Genomic DNA, 19274 nt, shown 5'->3' with positions numbered 1-19274 from the left:
CGGGGGGTCGGGGGCCTCAGGAGGCAGTCAGAACACGGGACCTGACAACGCGGCCCTGATGGCTGCCATCACGCAATCCAGAGACTCACTGGACGCCAAGATCGGGGCAGTGGGGGCCGATGTCATGCTCCTGCGCCAGGACCTTCGCAACGCGGTTGCTCGCATCACAGAGGCCGAAACCAGGATCACGGGAGTAGAGGATGATGTGCGTGCCCTGAAAAAGAAAGTGGCAGAGATGGACAAGATTCAAAAGGGACTGGCACTCCGCGTTGAGGACGCAGAAGGGCGAGCGCGCAGGAATAATCTACGCTTCATTGGTTTTCCGGAGGATTGCGAGAATGGGCCCATGGATGCGTTCTTGACGCGTTGGCTAGAAGGTTGGCTCCCTCCAGATGTCCTTTCGCGCTGTTTTGTAGTAGAACGTGCCCATAGAGCTCTGATGCAGAAGCCGCCAGTGGGAGAGCGACCGCGCCCTATCATCGCAAAAATCCTCAACTTCCACGATAGGGATACTATACTTCGAGAAGCACGGGCCAAAGACGCGTTGCTGTTCGATAATCATAAGATTATGATTTTCCCAGACTATACCAGACAGGTGCAGCAGCAGCGTCGCTCCTTCCAAGATGCGAAAGCCAAGCTCCGAGGTTTGAAGATTCCGTATTCGCTGCTCTACCCGGCTCGTCTTCGAGTCGTCTTCCAGTCCAAGACTCATTTTTTTGATACTCCGGAGGCAGTGTATGGTTGGACCGATGAGACTATCCGGCTCCGGCCGAACGCCCAGCCGGGCCTGAACCCCGGACCATCGCGTGGATCGTCGCAGGAAAGGAGTGACTCCTCCGCCAGGGGTAAAAGACACAGGAAATCTCGGTCGCGGAGACGCTCCCGATCCGGGGGCGCCCCGCGGGATGGTGTGCAGTCCGACACTGATCAGTCCGGGAAAGGGCTTTAAAGACCATGAGACCTCCATCTCCTATGTCTGATCTCTCTTCATCATTGGACTATCCGAGAGGTCCGGTGCTGCTGCCGCGATGGCCGAGAGACTGACGCCAGGGGTGGTGAGACGCGGACATTGGTTTGTCTCAGGAGGGGCGCTGTTGGTGAGGCCTGATTGCCTCGCCCTGACCATGTTACAGGTCACTTGTGGTTCATTGGGGCTCGGGGTGTTGACGTATGGGCGGCCTTGTCCTCTCACGTTGGGAGGCGGCCGCGAAGGGTAGATCCCGTTAGTTGGGGGGTGTAGTGGGATCCATTGGTATGGGTGGTTTTGGGCACTATGTTTTGGGCCCAAAGCTCCCCATGCCGCGACAGATACTTCAGGGTTTAATGAGGTATAGGGGTGGGGGGAGGAGGGGTGTTGGGAGTTGGGCAGTTTTTGGGGTAGTGTTAGTGGGGAGAGCTGGGGGGGCTGGGGGGGTATTGGACGGGACGCACGTGATTTTGGCTACAGTGATATGCATGCTGCAGGGTGCCTGGGCTGGGTCCTGGGGCTTTCTGAGACTTTCCCATCGAGACTATGGCTGATCCCACACAAATGACACCTGCTAGTGGATCTATGAGAATTTTAAGTTGGAATGTGAGGGGGATGTTGGACAAAATTAAGCGAGGGGCAGTGTTGCGCTGGGGCAAGAGAGACTCAGCTGATGTCATGCTATTGCAGGAGACGCATATGTTGGGAACAAAGGTGCTAAGCTTACAGCGCTTTGGCTGTACTCAAGTGTTTCATGCAGGATTTTCTAGAGGTTCGAGGGGGGTGGCCATCCTTATACACAGGAGACTGTCATATACCCACGAGCGTCATTGGCTGGATCCCCAAGGACGGTATGTCTTTGTCAAAGGTGTGATAGGTACGGAGCCAGTGGTGTTTGGCTGTGTGTATGCCCCTCCTCCTTTACAATGGTCCCTGGCTGAGCGCCTCTTTACATTGTGGGCTGAGATCCCGGACTCTTTGGCCGTGATAGGTGGTGACTGGAACGATGTGGTGGATGTGTGCCTGGATCGGCAGAGGCAGCAGGAGACTGCGGTGGCGACCTCCCCTACACGCTTGAAGGCGATGGTTGATGGGCTGGGCTGGGTGGATGTCTGGAGGCATTTGCATGCCAGGTCGCGCGAGTACACGTATGTATCTGCTGTGCCTGGCTCCTTCTCCCGACTGGACTGTGTGTTTGTGCCGGGGGCCTTTCTTGACAGAGTGAAGCAGGCCGTGATTCAGCCTCGCGGGCTGTCCGACCACTCCCCAGTCGTAGTACGGATTGCACTGCGCAGGTCGCACCAGCCATTTCGGTGGCGGATGTCCTCGTGGCATCTCCAGCAAACAGACTATACAAATCACATGCGCGGAGCGATTGCCCACTACTGGCACGAGAACCTGACTGAGGAGATTGATGGGGTGACGGTCTGGGAGGCCATGAAGCCCACGTTGCGAGGTGTCGACATAGCTTGGTGCGCTGCCGCCCGTCGACGTCATCAGGAGGCTATAGTAGCGGCGTCAGATAGAGTAGGGGTATTGGAAGCTCGGTGTCGGAACGACGGTAATGGTGTAGCTCTCAGACTGCTCCTGCAGGCGCAGCAATCTTACGCCTCAGTCTTGCTTGACGAGGCGCGACAGGCCTGGCTGGCTACGAGGAGCAGGGTCTACTAGTGGGGTGACAAATCTTGCACCATGCTCCATAGACTGTGTCAACAAACACTGCAACCGGTTACTATACCGGGCCTCGTGGACGAAGAAGGGATTGCCATGACGGATCCGGCTACCATTGCGGCGAGCTTCGCTCGCTATTATGCGATACAATACGCCCCTCGGGACAGTCTCCCGCCGGAGGCTATTGACAAGGTCATCGCTGACCTTCCCCCTCGTGCGATAACAGACGAAGCCAGGACTGCCCTTGATCTCCCCTTGACGGCGGAGGAACTAGGCGATGCATTGGGACAACTCAACACTGGTAAGGCGCCCGGACCGAGCGGATTTCCCAGCGAATTTTATAAGAAATTCCACTTGCAGCTGGGGCCGCATTATAGGCGGGCACTGGAGGCGGCGCGGGAATGTGGTAGCTTACCAGTGGACTGGCGTCAGGCCGAAATCGTAGTTTTTCAGAAGCCAGGCAGGCCACCCGACAGACACGAGTCATATCGCCCCATATCCTTGATCAACTTTGAAGCCAAATTGTTGGCCAAGGCATTGGCGAACCGCCTCCTCCCGTATATAGCAGACCTAGTCCACCCGGATCAAGCGGGCTTTATGACGCGCAGGTGGCATTGGATGCGATGGGAGCGACGGGAGAACAGGAGGCGCTTCTACTAGCGGACATCGATAGGGCGTTCGATTCAGTCAGTTGGACTTACCTCTTCGCTCTTTTGCCGCGGCTCAACCTAGGTCCAGTTTTTGTCTCGTATGTCCGGCTTCTATACACGGACATCACCGCCTCGGTGCGTGTTTCGGGGGCTGTATCGGAGAAGTTCCCAGTCGCCAGGGGGACCCGCCAGGGGTGCCCCCTCTCCACGTACCTTTTCGCATTGGTTATGGAACCGCTGGCCGCGTGGGTGCGCATTGATGCGCAGCTTCGGGGCTTTGTGTGGGGAGCAGGACTCTCGGACAGGATTGCGTTATACGCAGACGTTGTCCTCTTCTTTCTGACCGACCTTCATCGTTCTGGCCCGCGGATCCTGGACATAATGCGTATTTTTGGAGAGGTGTCGGGACTCTTCCTCAACCCGCGTAAATCGACTTTATGGGTACTAGGTGGGAGGTCGGAGGTGTTCCCTTGGGCCTCGGCCTTACAAGTCGCGGTTGGTGGTCTAAAATACCTGGGAGTCTTCCTGTCTGAATCTGCCGCAATTGCATGGGAGCGCAACGTGCAGCCGGTGTGGGACAGAGTTCAATCGGACGTCAAGACCTGGTCTCGCATGCCCCTTAACATCTATGGCAGATCGGCAATCTTTAAGATGGTCGCCCTCCCTAGACTCCTATACCAGCTGCAGAACTACCCATATAAGGTTGACCCGCAATGGTTCCGTCGCGTGAATTCTGTACTGGGACGTTTCCTGTGGGCAGGGGGTGCCTCCAGAGTGGCACTACGGACTTGTTTCCTATCCACGTACTGTGGTGGTCTCGCTACATCGGACATTCTATCCTACTACCAGGCCTCTCATTTGTTGGTTCTGAATGAGTGGTGGTACGGTGGGCGCGATGACCCGGCATACGCCCTGGAACGCTTTCTGATGGGTGATGCCACGCTTCACACGCTGCTATACTCGGCCAGCCGGCGGAAGAAGCTGCCGCAGGCTACTCAGGTGGTTTTCATGCTTTGGAGACAGGTGCTGCGTCGTATGGGCTGGTGGGGTCGCCTAACAGCGGAAACGCCACTTTGGAACAATGGCCGGCTCCCTGCGCTCGCCTCACTGCCGGGGTTTAGTGGCTGGGACTCCATTGGGATCTCGACACTTGGCCATGTTCTTACTGGGACTACTCTTAAAACCTTTCAAGCCCTTAGCGCCGAATTCGACATGCCCAAGACCCTTTTTTTAAATACTTACAACTTCGTCACGCTCTTGCGCCGAGTCTAGTGGGGTTGGACCAACTTCCTGAGTTTAGCCCCGTTGAAGCCAAACTCTTCATGGGGGATCTGGGGGATAAAAAAGTCTCCAAAATGTATCAAACCTTAATTACTCACTGCTCCTCTTCCCTTCTGTCGTTGAAGGCCTCCTGGGAGGTGGATGTTGGCCCCTTGGATGAGGATGACTGGAGGGAGGCACTGGAGTCCCCCCGTGGGGCGGCAATTGCTGTGAGACTCCGGTTTATACAGTTCAAGTACCTACATCGGGCCTATTACACCAGGGAGAGACTGTGGAAGGCTGGCCTCATTGCTACCCCTGTATGCCTGCGTTGTGGGACGGTGAGCGGTACGCTGTTACATACTGTGTGGTCGTGTGTGGGTCTGACCCGGTTCTGGAATGGGGTTTGGACTAGCTTGTCAGAAGTGCTGCAATGGGACCTTCCTCGCACGCCCAGACTAGGTCTTTTGCATATCCTAGATCAAGTGGGGGGTAACATTTATAAGCGTCACCTCCTTCTGTTGGGCCTGACTGTTGCCAAACGGGATTTGGCAAGGGCGTGGAAGAGCGACCGCGCCCCCCCACTCAGCGCATGGAGGGCGGGACTAGATTTTCCTATGGGATTGGAATTGCCAGTGTTTGAGGCCAGGGGCTGCCCCCGCAAACATTACAAGATCTGGAAGCGGTGGGCGGAATACAGAGACTTGCCATTGGAGCCTCCCGTCGACCTGGAAGATGGACTGCCTACCAGCAGTGACCTCAGGGCCTAGGTGGCTCCAGGACGCCTATTGTGCTTTACACTGTATACTGCAGCTGATAGTAATCACGTGCACCGGGTTAGGGTGGGATAAGGGGTGGGTAGTTGGGGGTTTTGGGGTTGTTGGTGGGGGGCAGGAGCGTGGGTGGGGGGATAGTTGAACGTCTAGGCTGTTCATGCATTCTATTATGTGTTTTCCACTGACAGTGTCCTCCTGGCTATGGAGTACTGTGCGTATGATTTGCCTAAAACCCTTAATAAACGCGGTTGTGAAAAAAAAAACTGTGACGGATACATTGCAGAAGGTAGTCTGGGAGGAAAGAATTTGCACTTTATGTCATAATGGTATACAGACTAAAGAACGTGTTATATGTGTCTGTCCTGTTTTAAGGGTTTACCAACCAAGATTTTTAAAACCCCTTTTTAAAAAAAACATGGAATTGCAACCGCTAAAGCTGCTATGGAGGTGATAAACTGTCCTTTGACTAAAACTGAACCAATCCATACTGGAATCAAGCCCCTTGGAATAGATAGGATCTTCGGCCAATTGTTGGTATTCTATATACCACTCGTGGACACATCCATTGCACCACCCCATCTCTATGGTCCAGTTGCATTGCAGCACCAGACCAGCAAGGAGCTAGCCGATTGATGAAGCATGCCACCCCTTTGGGTGGGTAAGGGCTTTTGCTCCAACAAGTTAAACACTTTCTCTGACCTCTCAACCACTAAGGCACACAAATGTTTTACCCTAGGTTTGGTTAGGAACAGCATACTGTTTTTGATCATAGGCTTGGTACAGACTGGCAAGAACTGTCTCTACTCCTCATCAGAGAAGAGAGGGTGGCAGTCTAAGAACTATCTACCTTCAAGTGCAAGTGATCTGAGTGTGATGCCTCCAACAGTATTATATTTGTTTTTTTTTGTTCTTTAAAACACCCTCCCTCATCCCCTTTTTCCCAGGTCCAAATAACATGATTAATGGAGGGAAGTCAGTTTCATCAAACCTCAGTGGCCTGGTTAATGGAAGCATTCCTAAGTCATACTTGAGGGTCCCCTAGCCCTGCCTTGCAGACCATATATCCAACCCCTCCTCCTCCCTCCACAATGGGCCTGCATGCTAGCCAGATCCAGAAGCTTGTAGCGGTCGGTGTGGTCTTGAGTGTACGGTTTTTGATTGTGAGTCCAATAACCTCTGTGTTCAGACACCCCAAGAGCTTCTTTCAGTAATGTAATCTTCCTCCCCAAACATCAAGTTTCTGAACCAGTGTCAGTACCACAGCTGGCTTGAAAGATATTAAAGATTCCAGTTAGCAGCAAATGTGAAGCCTACCCAAGGAGACAAGCAGGTTTCCAAAGAACACACAAACGCTGTATTATACCTTGCTAGGATTTGATTTTCTTTCTCTCCCAACAGGTTGAAATGTATACGGTGTAGTTTTCCTTGTGATTGTTATCAACTATTAATGTATTAGCAGTTATAGCTTTGGTGAGAGATGAGTCACCATTAGTATTTTCAAAAGCACAGCATTCACTATCAGTTAGATCTCCAAAAAATGTATTTTGGAAAATAGTGTGCAAAGTGTAAGATCTTCCATCATATTGTGTTGCTTTCTTAAACTGTGTCACTTACATCAATTTGCCTATAAATGTGGGCTGTTAATAAAGGGTTATGTATGTAGGCTGTTATTAAATGGTTTATTAAAGGCTGGTATTAAAGGGTTTTTGCAACTAGGAATGCTGGCTGAACAGTACTTGAGTGTTGCTATGATAACTGAGTTATAGTACATGAGTTCCCAGTGTCACACCTCCTCCTTGGAGCTCGCTCTTGACTGCTTGAACACGCCACCTCGGAACATCAGAGAGGGTTTGGGACCAAGTTTTCTTTGCTGGCAGAGTGCCCAATGTTTTGTCATGCAGAAGACACCTGCAATATTTGATATTGTAAGGATGATAGGGAAAGAAGTCTGACACCCAGAGTGGAAATGCCTGGCACTACAGAGCCCGAAGCCCATTCAGAGCGTCCAATAGAATGGAGGTACTTAAGTCTAATTGGGACTCGTCATCTTTGGATGCTAGTGAATAGTGTCAGTTGTAGAGGGTCGCCAGCCATGTGACAAGAAGATGCAAAGAATGGAACCTCTGCACCTCATGTTGTTATTAGAGCTGAGGTGCATTCAAAGAAGCCAGAAACATCACAAACATGGTAACCTTTTTAATGAGACACATTAATATTGTGCTCACATTTTAGCATATGGTCAAATATAAATATAAATAAACAGTACCAAACTCTGTTGAGCCTTCTCTAAAAGAAATTTAGAGCATTCTACGTTCATAATCAGAGCCTTCCTGCACTGCATGCTCTGTCATTTCTAAATCATAAATCTCCTTCCCATATTGAAGCTCGGAGCTTCTTGGCACCAATAGGCAGGTTTAATTATACCAGGTATTTTTAGTATCTATGGTACACGGTGGCTTGGATTTCAGCAGAACATTGGCTGTGCCTTATTCCCAAGAGAGGGAGGGCACAGGTGCTGAATCAGCCGGCGAATTTCCTATATAAGAAGAGATGAAGTCCCAGTGCTGAAGCTTCAGACTTTTCAGGTAAGTGCAGAAACGTTGTCTGTGACTTCGGTCATTTTGCATGCAGTAAGACGTGCAGGAGCTGATTGTCTCAAGTTCGGCCCCAGGACTTTAGCTTGATTTCTCTTTCCCATCATCACTCACTCACCCTTCACTCACCTGCCCACTTGATAATTCATTTGTCTTCCCCCTTACTATCATATTTTGTACCGTGTTCAGTCTCTACCTAAATTAGTCCCTTAGTAACTCACTCACTAATCTGCTGCTGCTTTCACTCCTTTATAGTCACCCACTCATTAGCTTCCATTCAATGTATGAACCAGTCCCTCAGGAACTCACTCACTCGTCATTTATTCATGTGAGGCACCAACTATAACTAGAAGATTCGTTTTCTAATTGTAATTGTGAATAATCTTAATAACACAGGTATTCTGCTTTTCCTTCCAGGGACCCTGGTGAAGGTTTCTTTTTCCTAACACAGCAACACTGTCAGGTAAGGCTTTTGTTCCATTGAGGGGTAAGTCATGAAGTCACAGGATGTCAGACATTATTTGCTTTAGGTGTTCATGGTTAAATACTAAAGCTTTATGCATTGTTACACAACAGCAATCTTCAAGCATTGAAGGGTCCACACCCAGCCCTCAGCAGAGGCAGCTCAGTGGGGCTAGGATCCTGTAACACTCAGAACATCACTTGCTACATATGGTCAGAGTACTCCAATCATAATATCCTGGAAGAGCTTCTTGTCCACGCTTCACCCAGCACAGGTACAAGGCTCCCTGTGCTCTTGTGGAAGGAGCCGTCCCATGAGTCTGGGAACGACGATCATCTCCAAAGATCTCGGACGCTAGAGCGGCAGGTCAGCCCTACATACATGCATATCAAGCATACATGATGGTCCAACAGTGGCACAGACTCTCCTCTGTCGTGTGGGGGGGGGGAGAAACCAAGCATGTGAGTGATGCTAGTGATCAACAGACATGTCCAGTAGTCAGCAGCGACTCTGCAAATGTGGTAGACCCCCCCCTTTATAGGCTGCTTGAGACATGTACTGTGTCACCCCTCAACGGTACTGGAAACATTGAACTCAATAACTGAGCGGACCCTCAGTATTGCGGATAATTCTTGATAAACATGCTTTTCTTAGTGGCTGGTATACATATCCATTCAGCTTTCAGGGGTACATTTAATTATTTGGGTGTATTCTATCTCTTGTTGTTTTATACTTCGTTTCCTACCCCCCATTATAGATGTGACAATAGCTCTTAGAAATGCTTTAAAAGAGTCCCAAATGATTTGGATTTTTGCTGATTCCCATATTGGCTTGAAAGAAAGCTGAGACCTCATCCCTCATATTTGATATCACTCCCTCATTTAACAGGATAGTCCTATATAAAGTCTACTTTATTGTACCCCTCTTATTATAATGCCTCAAGGAAAAATACACAGCCGAGTGATCTGAGAGGATAGCAGGCAGATATGTAATCTCTTCGACCGCTGTCAACACCTCCCGGTTTATTAAAAAATAATCAATGCGGGAATGGTGGCCATACTTTTTACTGTAAAAGCTGAAGTATTTTTTATCCCTCATCTTGCTTCTCCAAATGTCTACCAAATTTAGCTCTTGAATCATGTTCTTAAGTACCGCAGTTGTTTTATGGGGGCTAGCATATTTGGCTTTGAAGGTTCGGTCTAAATCCTTATTTTGCACTACATTAAAATCGACCTCCAACTATCACCAGGGCATTAGCTAATATTAGACATGTTTCAAGTTTAATGAAGGCATTTGGATTATCCTCGTTCGGATCATAGTAGTTGGCGCAGACTTTTGGCATTCCTTGTATCCTCAGTTTGGCTTCCACCCATCTCCCAGAGGAATCTGTCTGATAGCTTTCTAATTTGATGCCAAATTTACATCTTATGATGACTGCCACCCCTCTCGTGTTACCTCTTTGGTACGAACACACTTCTTCTTGGACCCAAGTCAATTTATTAAATGCAGCACTACACCCGCCCTTTTCTAAGTGGGTTTACTGGAGCAGAATGACACTAGCCTCACATTTTTTAAGAGATTCCACAACCCGAGCCAACTTCCTCCTGGATCTCAAACCGTTTACATTCCAAGATAAGAAATGAACCAAATTTTTACTCATTTTAATAAGTTAATGCCCACTTCCGAACGGGCCTCCTTGATTTAGACCTACGCTTAGTAAAACCAAAAGACCACTACTTTTTATTAGAGTCAGAATACTTAATGACAGAGTAAGGACAATTTTTTTCCCTCATGCTCCCACCATCCAGTGCACCCATGGGGAACCCTCCTTCCTATCCCTACGTGACAAAATCACCTTTTGAGAAACCCCCGAGCTAGGGAGGGGAGAATCCAAATAAAAGACAAAATACTAAGTGTAAGGGTAACTGAAACTTATATATACATGCAATTGATCCTCTATCTCCCTGTATACACCTCTATTCTGAGCCTTCCATCTGCATCAACAAGGAGTCTACCTCTTCCGGATCTCTAATAGTGTACATTTTGTTCCGCCACATTATCTTCAGCATAGCAGGGAACTTCATCTGTTTCTGGGCACCCACTGCCTCTGCGCTGTTCTCTTGCCCATATCAGTTCGAATTTGGTAACTGAGATCTCCAAACTTCAAAAAACGCTCCTTCAGAGCTCACCCCAGTACTAAGTCCTTGACTGAGAAGGTGAGGAAGTTTATTAGTATCTTCCTTGGGGCTTTTCTCCCAGGATGTAACCTAAATGGGTCTCTATGCACCCTTTGTATCTCTCTGTCCCAGTCAATATCTGTCTTATCCTGGAATAGCCCTCCCAACAACTTACACACAAAACCTTTAATGTCACAATATTCAGAGTTTTCAGGGATATTCAGGATACGGACATTATTACACCTGATTTGCAATTTAAGTCTCTCCAAGTCTTCTTGTAACGTTTTATTTTGCTTTTTGAGCCCCACTATTTCACTAGTGTTTGCAGCAGTCGCTGCTGCCAATGACTTCACCTCACCTCACCTTCCAATACTGCAATCTGTAGGGCTATTCCATCTATTTCTTGCTCAAGGATCCCACATTGTTCTTGGATATCCTTCTGATTATACTCAGAAGTCTCAAATTTAACCAAGATATCTTGTCTCGGACTATAGAGTAGATATGCCAGCTGATTTTCTGAGGAAGACTTTCGGTGCGAGCTATGATCTGATCCTGAGCTCTCGCCATTACTCGGGCTCAGACTGTTACCTTCTTTACTCTTATCTGCTGCGCCATTCTAGGTTACTTGTGTAGGGGATATACTTCCTTCTTGGTTTTCCGCCAAAGCGGAGAAAGCGTTTTCCAGACTCAATGGCTCTGCCTGGTGTGATTGTTCCACAACTGTGTTCCCAGTCACCCCAGAGAACATGCAACCTGCTCCATGATTTTAAAGTAAGACCTAAGGGTTTGGGGAGGCTTAGAGAGAGAACGCGTCTACCTTGACCCACACCTTTTGGTTTTTCCAGAGCCTCTAGTTGCTTTTTGTGCGGGAGTTACGGCTTGAAGCTCTTCAACGGCAGGAGATTTTGCTCTTCCGAAAACGCTTTCTTCTCAGGCACAAAGCGTAAAAGATACCGGCTCCTTGCCGGCGGAAGTTGCACCTCCCTGAACGGAGCCACAGCAAACCCTGTCGCCTTTTTCTCCCCTGTGAACGCTTGATTTATGGACCCCCTACGACCACCACTTTCCAAATCCTCATTCCTCAAGTTCACACAGGAAGGTGAGTCCTGGGAGGGGAGGTCGCTTAGCTGGGAATGGCAAAAGTACAATATCTCCCTCTATGCTTTGAACTCATAGACACCCAGTAATAGTGTTATTGGACTCATAGATAAGGGGTCAGCTGGGAGGTGTCACCCCTCACAGTACTGGACACATTGAACTCAATAACTGAGTGGACACTCATTACTGAGGATAATTATTGATAAACATGTTTCTATCAGAGGCTAGTACATATATCCACATGGTATTCAGGGCTTTCAACCCCACTGTACTGGAAACATTAAACTCAATAACTGAGTGGACCCTCTTTACTGAGGATAATTCTTGACAAACACGCTTCTAGTAGTGGCTAGTACACATACCCACACAGCTTTCAGGGGTGTCACCCCTCTACAGTACTGGAAACATTGAACTCAATAACTAAGCGGCCCCTCATTATTGAGGATAATTCTTGATAAACATGCTTCTATTAGGGGCTAGTACACATATCCACACAACTTTTGAAACCGCCTTCTACATTGTTGGACACACAGATCCTTAATACTGAAGGACACCCGACACCTGTAGACGCCCCTACAGACTGTTCCAAACCTACTGGCGAGGGGGGATATCAGTATACTAACAAAAAGTATTCTGAAAACTGGAAAAGTCTTAAAAAAATACAAATGGAGCCATAACATTGTGATTTTAGCAAACTGAAACCTGGCCATACTCAATAATTCATTGTAGGGCTCCTATTTGCCACTATGAGGAAGGAGACAGCCAGAACAAACACGTACCAAATCACACGCAGGTATGGATTGGGTAGCAGGAGGAATGGTAACATTATCAGATGGCTCAAATTGTGGCAACTGGCAGAGACGGACAGGCCATTCCTCCACTCAGACATTTCCCCGTAAGCCGGCCAACTCGGTGCTGCTTTAAAATCAGTGTGAGCTGCCATGACCCCACTATGCATCTAGGGCATCAGTAAAGCACTATGTTTACCAACAGGATGGGCACTTTGTATATTGATTAATATATGAGTCTCTGTAGAGGACAAGCATTGACAGCAGCTTTTAAATAGTGAAAAGATGTTTACTTTACTTCACTAACACACTACAGTGAGCTATGCTGCAGAAGCAGCAGAAGCCACAATGCAAAGGAACAGTAGAGCAAGTTTCCTTCATATACTCAACAGTTACCACACAAGTATCAGCGGGACACACTTACACACACAAACGCATATACACCCTAAAAAAAACACACACACACACATACCCACACGAAAAACATGTGGAACAGCAAGTGGAAAACCTGTAAAAGCTTCATTTGTGTTCACATAAAAGTAGCAACATCAATGCACCTACTTAAAACGGGAAACAGCCATTACAACGCAACTAAAACAACGCACTACCATTGCAACGAAACTTTTACAAAGCAGGATCCATTACAACGCATGCCATTACAACACATGCCATTACAATGCAGCTGCTATTACAACGCATGCCATTACAACGTAAGTATGGGTAAGTATTTAATTAAATTTTAACCCCTACACCATCCAACACTTACCCTACTATTACACCCCCCTGGAATTAGAATAGTAATTTTAACCCCTACACCATCCAACACTTACCCTACTATTACACCCCCCTGGAGTTAGAATAGTAATTTTGACCCCTACACTATCCAACACTTACACTACTATTACATTCCCATTAATTAACAAAAAAAATACTTACCCATACTTACGTTGTAACGGCATGCATTGTAATAGCAGCTGCGTTGTAATGGCATGCCTTGCAATGGATCCTGCGTTGTAAAAGTTTTGTTGTAATGGTATGCGTTGTGAATGTATGCGTTGTAACGTCATACATCCACTTAAAACACACAGAACAGGTACACCATCTGACAAGACTGTAAGCTTCCCCTATTTCTCGTGTGTATTTATATAATGGTTTTGTGTGTTGCTGTAAGTATATAGATTGGAGAAAGGTGCTCTGGTTAGGGTTAGAAAATGTACTTGCAGGTAGATTGATCAAACGTAGATGGTAAAGACTCTGATTCGATGCCATACACATTTATTTATTAACCCCTTGTGTGCTGATGACGGCCCCGTCCGTCATGCATCACAGTGCTCGTGTGCTGATGACGGCTGGGGGCCGTCATGAACCCGCCCACTCTTCAAAACAGCCGCACAGGCGCAGAATCGCGGCCGCGCCCAAGGGGTTAAGGAGATCTGTGAAAAGCTGGTTGTCATTTTGCCTTAAATACATAGCACTGAGTTGCACCAAAGGAAAGCAGGGCAAACAATCACTGTAAGTACCATGTGGTTAGAATCCAGTAGAATGGTACGAAATCCACAAAGCTGCACTCCATGATCAGGGTACCTAGAAACGTGCTTGTGTTTTAGTGAAGTCGACACATTACAAATATGTCACTTGTGAACAACAGGTTCAAAAGCTTCACTGCCTTGAACCGGAGCAGGTAAACTGCAGGCTCAGAGAGTGTCGTCATTCGAGATCTACTGTCTTTATGGTCAAAGTGCAATATGTGGAGGTGCTAAATTGATAAACTGCATTCACCTGTTTCAGGGATGTTTGTGACAATAAAACATCCTTTATCTTTGTATGACAGAAATCTTGTTTCTAACCACTTTAGTAATTGCCAGCAGCCATGGCTTCGGATGCAGAAATGGCCGTGTTTGGGCCAGCCGCACAATACCTGCGCAAGTCTGACAAAGAACGCTTGGAGGCTCAGAATAGGCCCTTTGATGCCAAGAACTCCTGCTTCGTAGACGATGAAAAAGCACTTTTCGTAAAGGGAATGATCACGTCCCGAGAAGGTGGCAAAGTCACTGTGAAGACCGATGATGGAAGGGTAAAATGAGTCTTGAACCAACAATGACTAAACAAGCCTAGCACCATAATGCAGCCAGACAGCTCTGCTCAACTCCAACTTTATCTTTGTCTGTCTTTCTTTCTTCCTAGTCTGTAACAGTCAAAGACACCCAAGTCTACCCTCAGAATCCTCCCAAGTACGACAAGATTGAAGACATGGTCATAATGACCCATCTGAATGAAGCCTCCGTGCTGTTTAACCTCGCTGACCGATATGCAGCCTGGATGATCTACGTAAGTACAAATCAGTGACGCTTTAGCACTGCTTGCTCTTTAGCACTAAGATTCTTCTGTCAGTAGGTTTGACATACTCATGACGTAGATGTAACTTCTGAATTTTATGAACAAATCACACTTACGGAAAAAGCTTTGTGATTTGGGCCATGTACGTTCAATGACCAGTGTAAGACATTTATCACCTCTTAAGGAGTGAAACAACTCAGTGCATGTCCAGAAACTGACACAATTGATCTGTGTGCAAAGTTTGCACATGCCATTCTTTATAAATGTTGTTTTGTCTTACGGCAAGGACCCAAGTGCACTTTTATAATACTAGCTTCTCCACTGGTCTCACTCTCTCACCTTCTGGGTTTCATTATCATTAAACACATATATAATCTTCTGATTTTGCCCTACTGACTTCCTTTTGAACCTCGTTAAGGAGTCATGTTGTTCACCTATACTAAATCGGCAACATAAACACTAGTGTTTCCTCAGCTAGGTCAAAGGTGCCAGAGAGATATTATAGTCTTGGTTACTAAAATTCTAAGAAACTCCACCTGCATAGATTACTATTGTGAAGCGCAAGTTTAATCATGCATACCAAAGGTGGAGAAGGAGAAGGGAGCTGTCTAAAAGTGGTGTGGGGAAGAACTTTCATATCACAGTGGGCATGGAAGAGATCCAGGCATCACTGAAATGCCAAGACACAGTGGCAGATTCTATAATGCACCTGATTGCTATCAGGTCACAATGCAGGAGTAATCACATACTCTTCAGGGTAATAGTGATAGTAAACAAAGGAACATAAATGAAAGGTAACCAATAAAGATAATTGTGAATGCTTAAAACATGTCAAAGTAGAAACTCTCTTCTCGTTACTACAAACATATGGTTCCTTCCTGACACTTAAATAAGTTGTTTCCCTTTACAGACCTACTCTGGCCTTTTCTGTGCCACTGTGAACCCCTACAAGTGGCTGCCGGTGTACAACCCTGAGGTTGTAGATGCCTACAGAGGCAAGAAGCGCCAGGAAGCCCCACCTCACATCTTCTCTATCTCTGATAATGCCTATCAGTTCATGTTGACAGGTAAGGTTTTGATTTAAATTCTGTGCACTGTTTCAAATTCATCCTGGCCTACCCAAAAATGACATGCATTTTTTTTCTTTTAAAAAAGATCGTGAAAACCAGTCCGTCTTGATCACGTGAGTAAATCACAAATAGTCCTTAGCAAGAAGCACATGTTTTATGGTGTAACACGACAATGTACTTTACCAATTAATTGTTCTGATTTTATTTACAGTGGAGAATCTGGTGCAGGGAAGACTGTGAACACCAAGCGTGTCATCCAGTACTTTGCAACAATTGCAGTAGCTACTGATAAGAAAAAGGAGGCCCCTGCCATGGCCAATAAGATGCAGGTTCGTAAATTATGTTTAATTCATTTTTACACAGGCTGCTCATGATTCACAATATGCCAGACAATTTCATACATGGTGAAACTTTACCTCTAATAGGGAACTCTGGAAGATCAAATCATCCAGGCTAACCCGCTGCTGGAAGCCTTTGGTAATGCCAAGACCGTGAGGAATGACAACTCATCTCGTTTCGTAAGACTTCCAACTTCATTTACTTCCTTCCTAATTCTCACTTTAAAAGAGTCATTTGCTGTCTCGCAATAAAAACTTGAATTTATTTTAGCCTCTATTTACCCTTTAGGGTAAATTTATCAGAATCCATTTTGGAACTACAGGAAAACTCGCTTCTGCAGATATAGAAACGTGTAAGTGTTGACTCTAAAATCTATATATATATATCAAACATGACCCAAAATAAGTCGTACTCTTTATTATCGATGCTTTATTTTACAGATCTGCTAGAAAAGTCTAGAGTAACATTTCAGCTCTCAGCCGAGAGGAGTTACCATATCTTCTACCAGATCATGACCAATAAGAAGCCAGAGCTTGTCGGTAAGTTTTAGAAATGGGTCATAGCTCCAGTTTTCAGAATTCAATTACATTACTGTGTTAAAGAAGGCCAAGACAGCATTTTAGACATAACAGAGATAAACATCACTTGAAGTCTGATTTGACTTTAAAAAAAGAAAATCATCTCTATTTGACTAACATGCAATAGTTGGGGAACATGCAGGTTTCCTTAGCAGTGAATCGCATTAAATAAAAAAATTCAGAAAATAGCTTTATCTGGCAATCATTCTAACCAACATCGTTTCCAAACTGAATATGAACAATTTTTCACAGATGATATTAATTACGGAACGTTTTACACTTGAAACGGAGTGTTAAATCTCAGGTAATTACAGTTGATGGCTATGTAAAGAAATGTTGAGGGACATTTAGTGCATACTTCCAAAAGTTGAAAACCCCCAGGTAACATAACACATAACATCACATCCATATCTGAATAGAGAGGATATTCTTTCTTCCAAAAACACAAGCACAAAACTAAGGGGCTAAATTAGTAGCTACTTCAAGAACAGCAGTGATGGAGCAACTCTACCTCAGTTATTATTCCCTAATGCTTCTGTTTTATTAGTTCAATGTCCCTTAGAAGTAGATATTCAATTGCTGCAGCCGGGACAGTAAAATAATACTATTACTAAACTATTACAAAATAAGACAAAGAGACACCACTGAGACCAAAGTGCAGCCTGATGACATAGAGATAAAGAAGCATGGTGAGGCCCAGTACTTGAAGTTGAAGGAAAACCTTATGACTGAAATTTGCAAATTGCAAGCATAATTGGAAATTGATAAGTAAAAGAATGCGCTTGAAATATATATATTTGTACATATATATATATATATATACACACACACACTCACATAAAACAGCATCCCAGATGTGCATCTGTCCCCAATGATTGTGGCGTGTGCTCAGAGGTGGGGGAACCTGTAATATTCTAATCCAAAACTTAGTGAGTCACGAAGAAACACACACTCTCCAGATGTCACAATTTCCAAGTGCCTATTGCAATGGCAGTGACACACTCACGCATTGCGAGAACCCAAGTACTCTTGATTACCAGTGATCTTCATCAGTCAAATTTACATACATTTACTTTCACTGGTGCCATATAAACAAATGAGGGACTGCACGTACTGCAAGGGTTCTAAATAAATCAGTGCCATCTTAGAAAGTATTTTTACATACATGAGAGTATTGTAGAAAGAATACGATTTAAGTCACAGGCAGCTCATATTGAAAATGCCCAATATTATTACAATTATTCTCATTGCATCTTAGGAATAAAAATCAAAGTATAGGGAAACGTGATGTTTGACAAAACATTACCTTCATGATTAAATAAACATGTCACGAATTCATCCAAATACAAGAAACAATGCAGCCAAGTATTGTCATGTTGGTGTTCCCAATGCATACATAAATCATCAATCATGCCCAAGTGGGCATTCGATCACCAGTGACAAGGTACAAGGATAGACCCTCAGGTAAGGCATTAGGTCCAAAATAAATAAATAGGTACCTGCTTAGAACGGCTAATTTCATCCATAGAGAGTATAAAAACATTAGTAATTGAGTCAAAAGCTAGAACAGCTTATATTGAGAGGGTGAATACATACTGTAGCATGATTTTATCCAGAAATACGACAACGTATAAGGGCACAAAAGGATGCATTCAAAATTGAGCAAGCCTGTTGTGAATTCGTCCAAAACTGAAAAGGACATGATGCAGACAACTATAGCATATTGGCGTTCCAGGTGTACACTTTAACAGTCATGCCCAAGTGAGTAGGCGCATACTTTCCCTGCAAAACCAGTAGGCAAACAACTCGCACTGTATAATCTTAATGTTTGAAGCACATAAAGTAAATGTTTTGTGCTGTATTAACCAATTTCCAAAATTTGCAACATTTGGCCCAAGCGGGCATGCACAATAGTTGATTACTAATATAACAACCAAATGGCAGTAATATACATCTTAAATGAGGTAATCCACATATGAATAACATTAAAAAATGGAAATAAGTCATAAAAGCACTCAATATATATACTCAAATTTGTGCCAGAAAAAACCTTATCATAGAATTAAAAAACTATCAAAATGCCAACGAAAGAAAAATAATAGCTACAGTCACAATGTACCCATACAGGGCCCTAAATCATCATGCACATCAATACACCAATGTTAACAGATAGCAATAAAAAATAGAAGAATTTAACCAAGATAGTTCTTGTTTAACTTAATCAGATGCCTATTTAAATTTGTGGTCTCCCATACCAAAACAGTGCACCTGTAAACAAATGTGACAAAACCTTATAATTGGAGGATAGAAACATGAAGTGTAAAGTTTTCATAGAAAGAGGGATTATTTGCGAAATATGAATGAGCAGAAACAATGAACAGTTACTCCAGTCTACACATCCTCATAGTAACAACTTAATCCAAAATGTGCAGCTAGCTCCTCATCCGTATTCAATACCTGTGGATATTGAATGTTGAACCATAGAAACCTTTCGCCCAGGACCCCC

The 19274-nt window shown here is 45.4% G+C and overlaps 1 protein-coding gene across 1 annotated transcript in view; it reads left to right on the top strand.

The window, feature by feature from the left end:
* Positions 1-14303: 14303 nt before the first annotated feature.
* LOC144785851 (myosin-4) overlaps positions 14304-19274 on the top strand; it is a 52384-nt gene continuing 47413 nt past the window's right edge. Inside the window, exons 1-8 of the mRNA XM_078664695.1 lie at positions 14304-14518; positions 14629-14772; positions 15692-15848; positions 15937-15964; positions 16063-16180; positions 16277-16369; positions 16479-16542; positions 16631-16729. Coding sequence (XP_078520821.1) covers positions 14315-14518; positions 14629-14772; positions 15692-15848; positions 15937-15964; positions 16063-16180; positions 16277-16369; positions 16479-16542; positions 16631-16729 — 907 coding nt within the window. The 5' untranslated portion in view covers positions 14304-14314. The remainder of the gene's footprint in view (positions 14519-14628; positions 14773-15691; positions 15849-15936; positions 15965-16062; positions 16181-16276; positions 16370-16478; positions 16543-16630; positions 16730-19274) is intronic.

Source organism: Lissotriton helveticus, chromosome 10 (genome assembly GCF_964261635.1).
Source record: "Lissotriton helveticus chromosome 10, aLisHel1.1, whole genome shotgun sequence".
Lineage (NCBI taxonomy): Eukaryota > Metazoa > Chordata > Amphibia > Caudata > Salamandridae > Lissotriton > Lissotriton helveticus.
The sequence above is the reverse complement of the archived record's forward strand: the minus strand, read 5'-3'. Positions and strand labels throughout refer to the sequence as shown.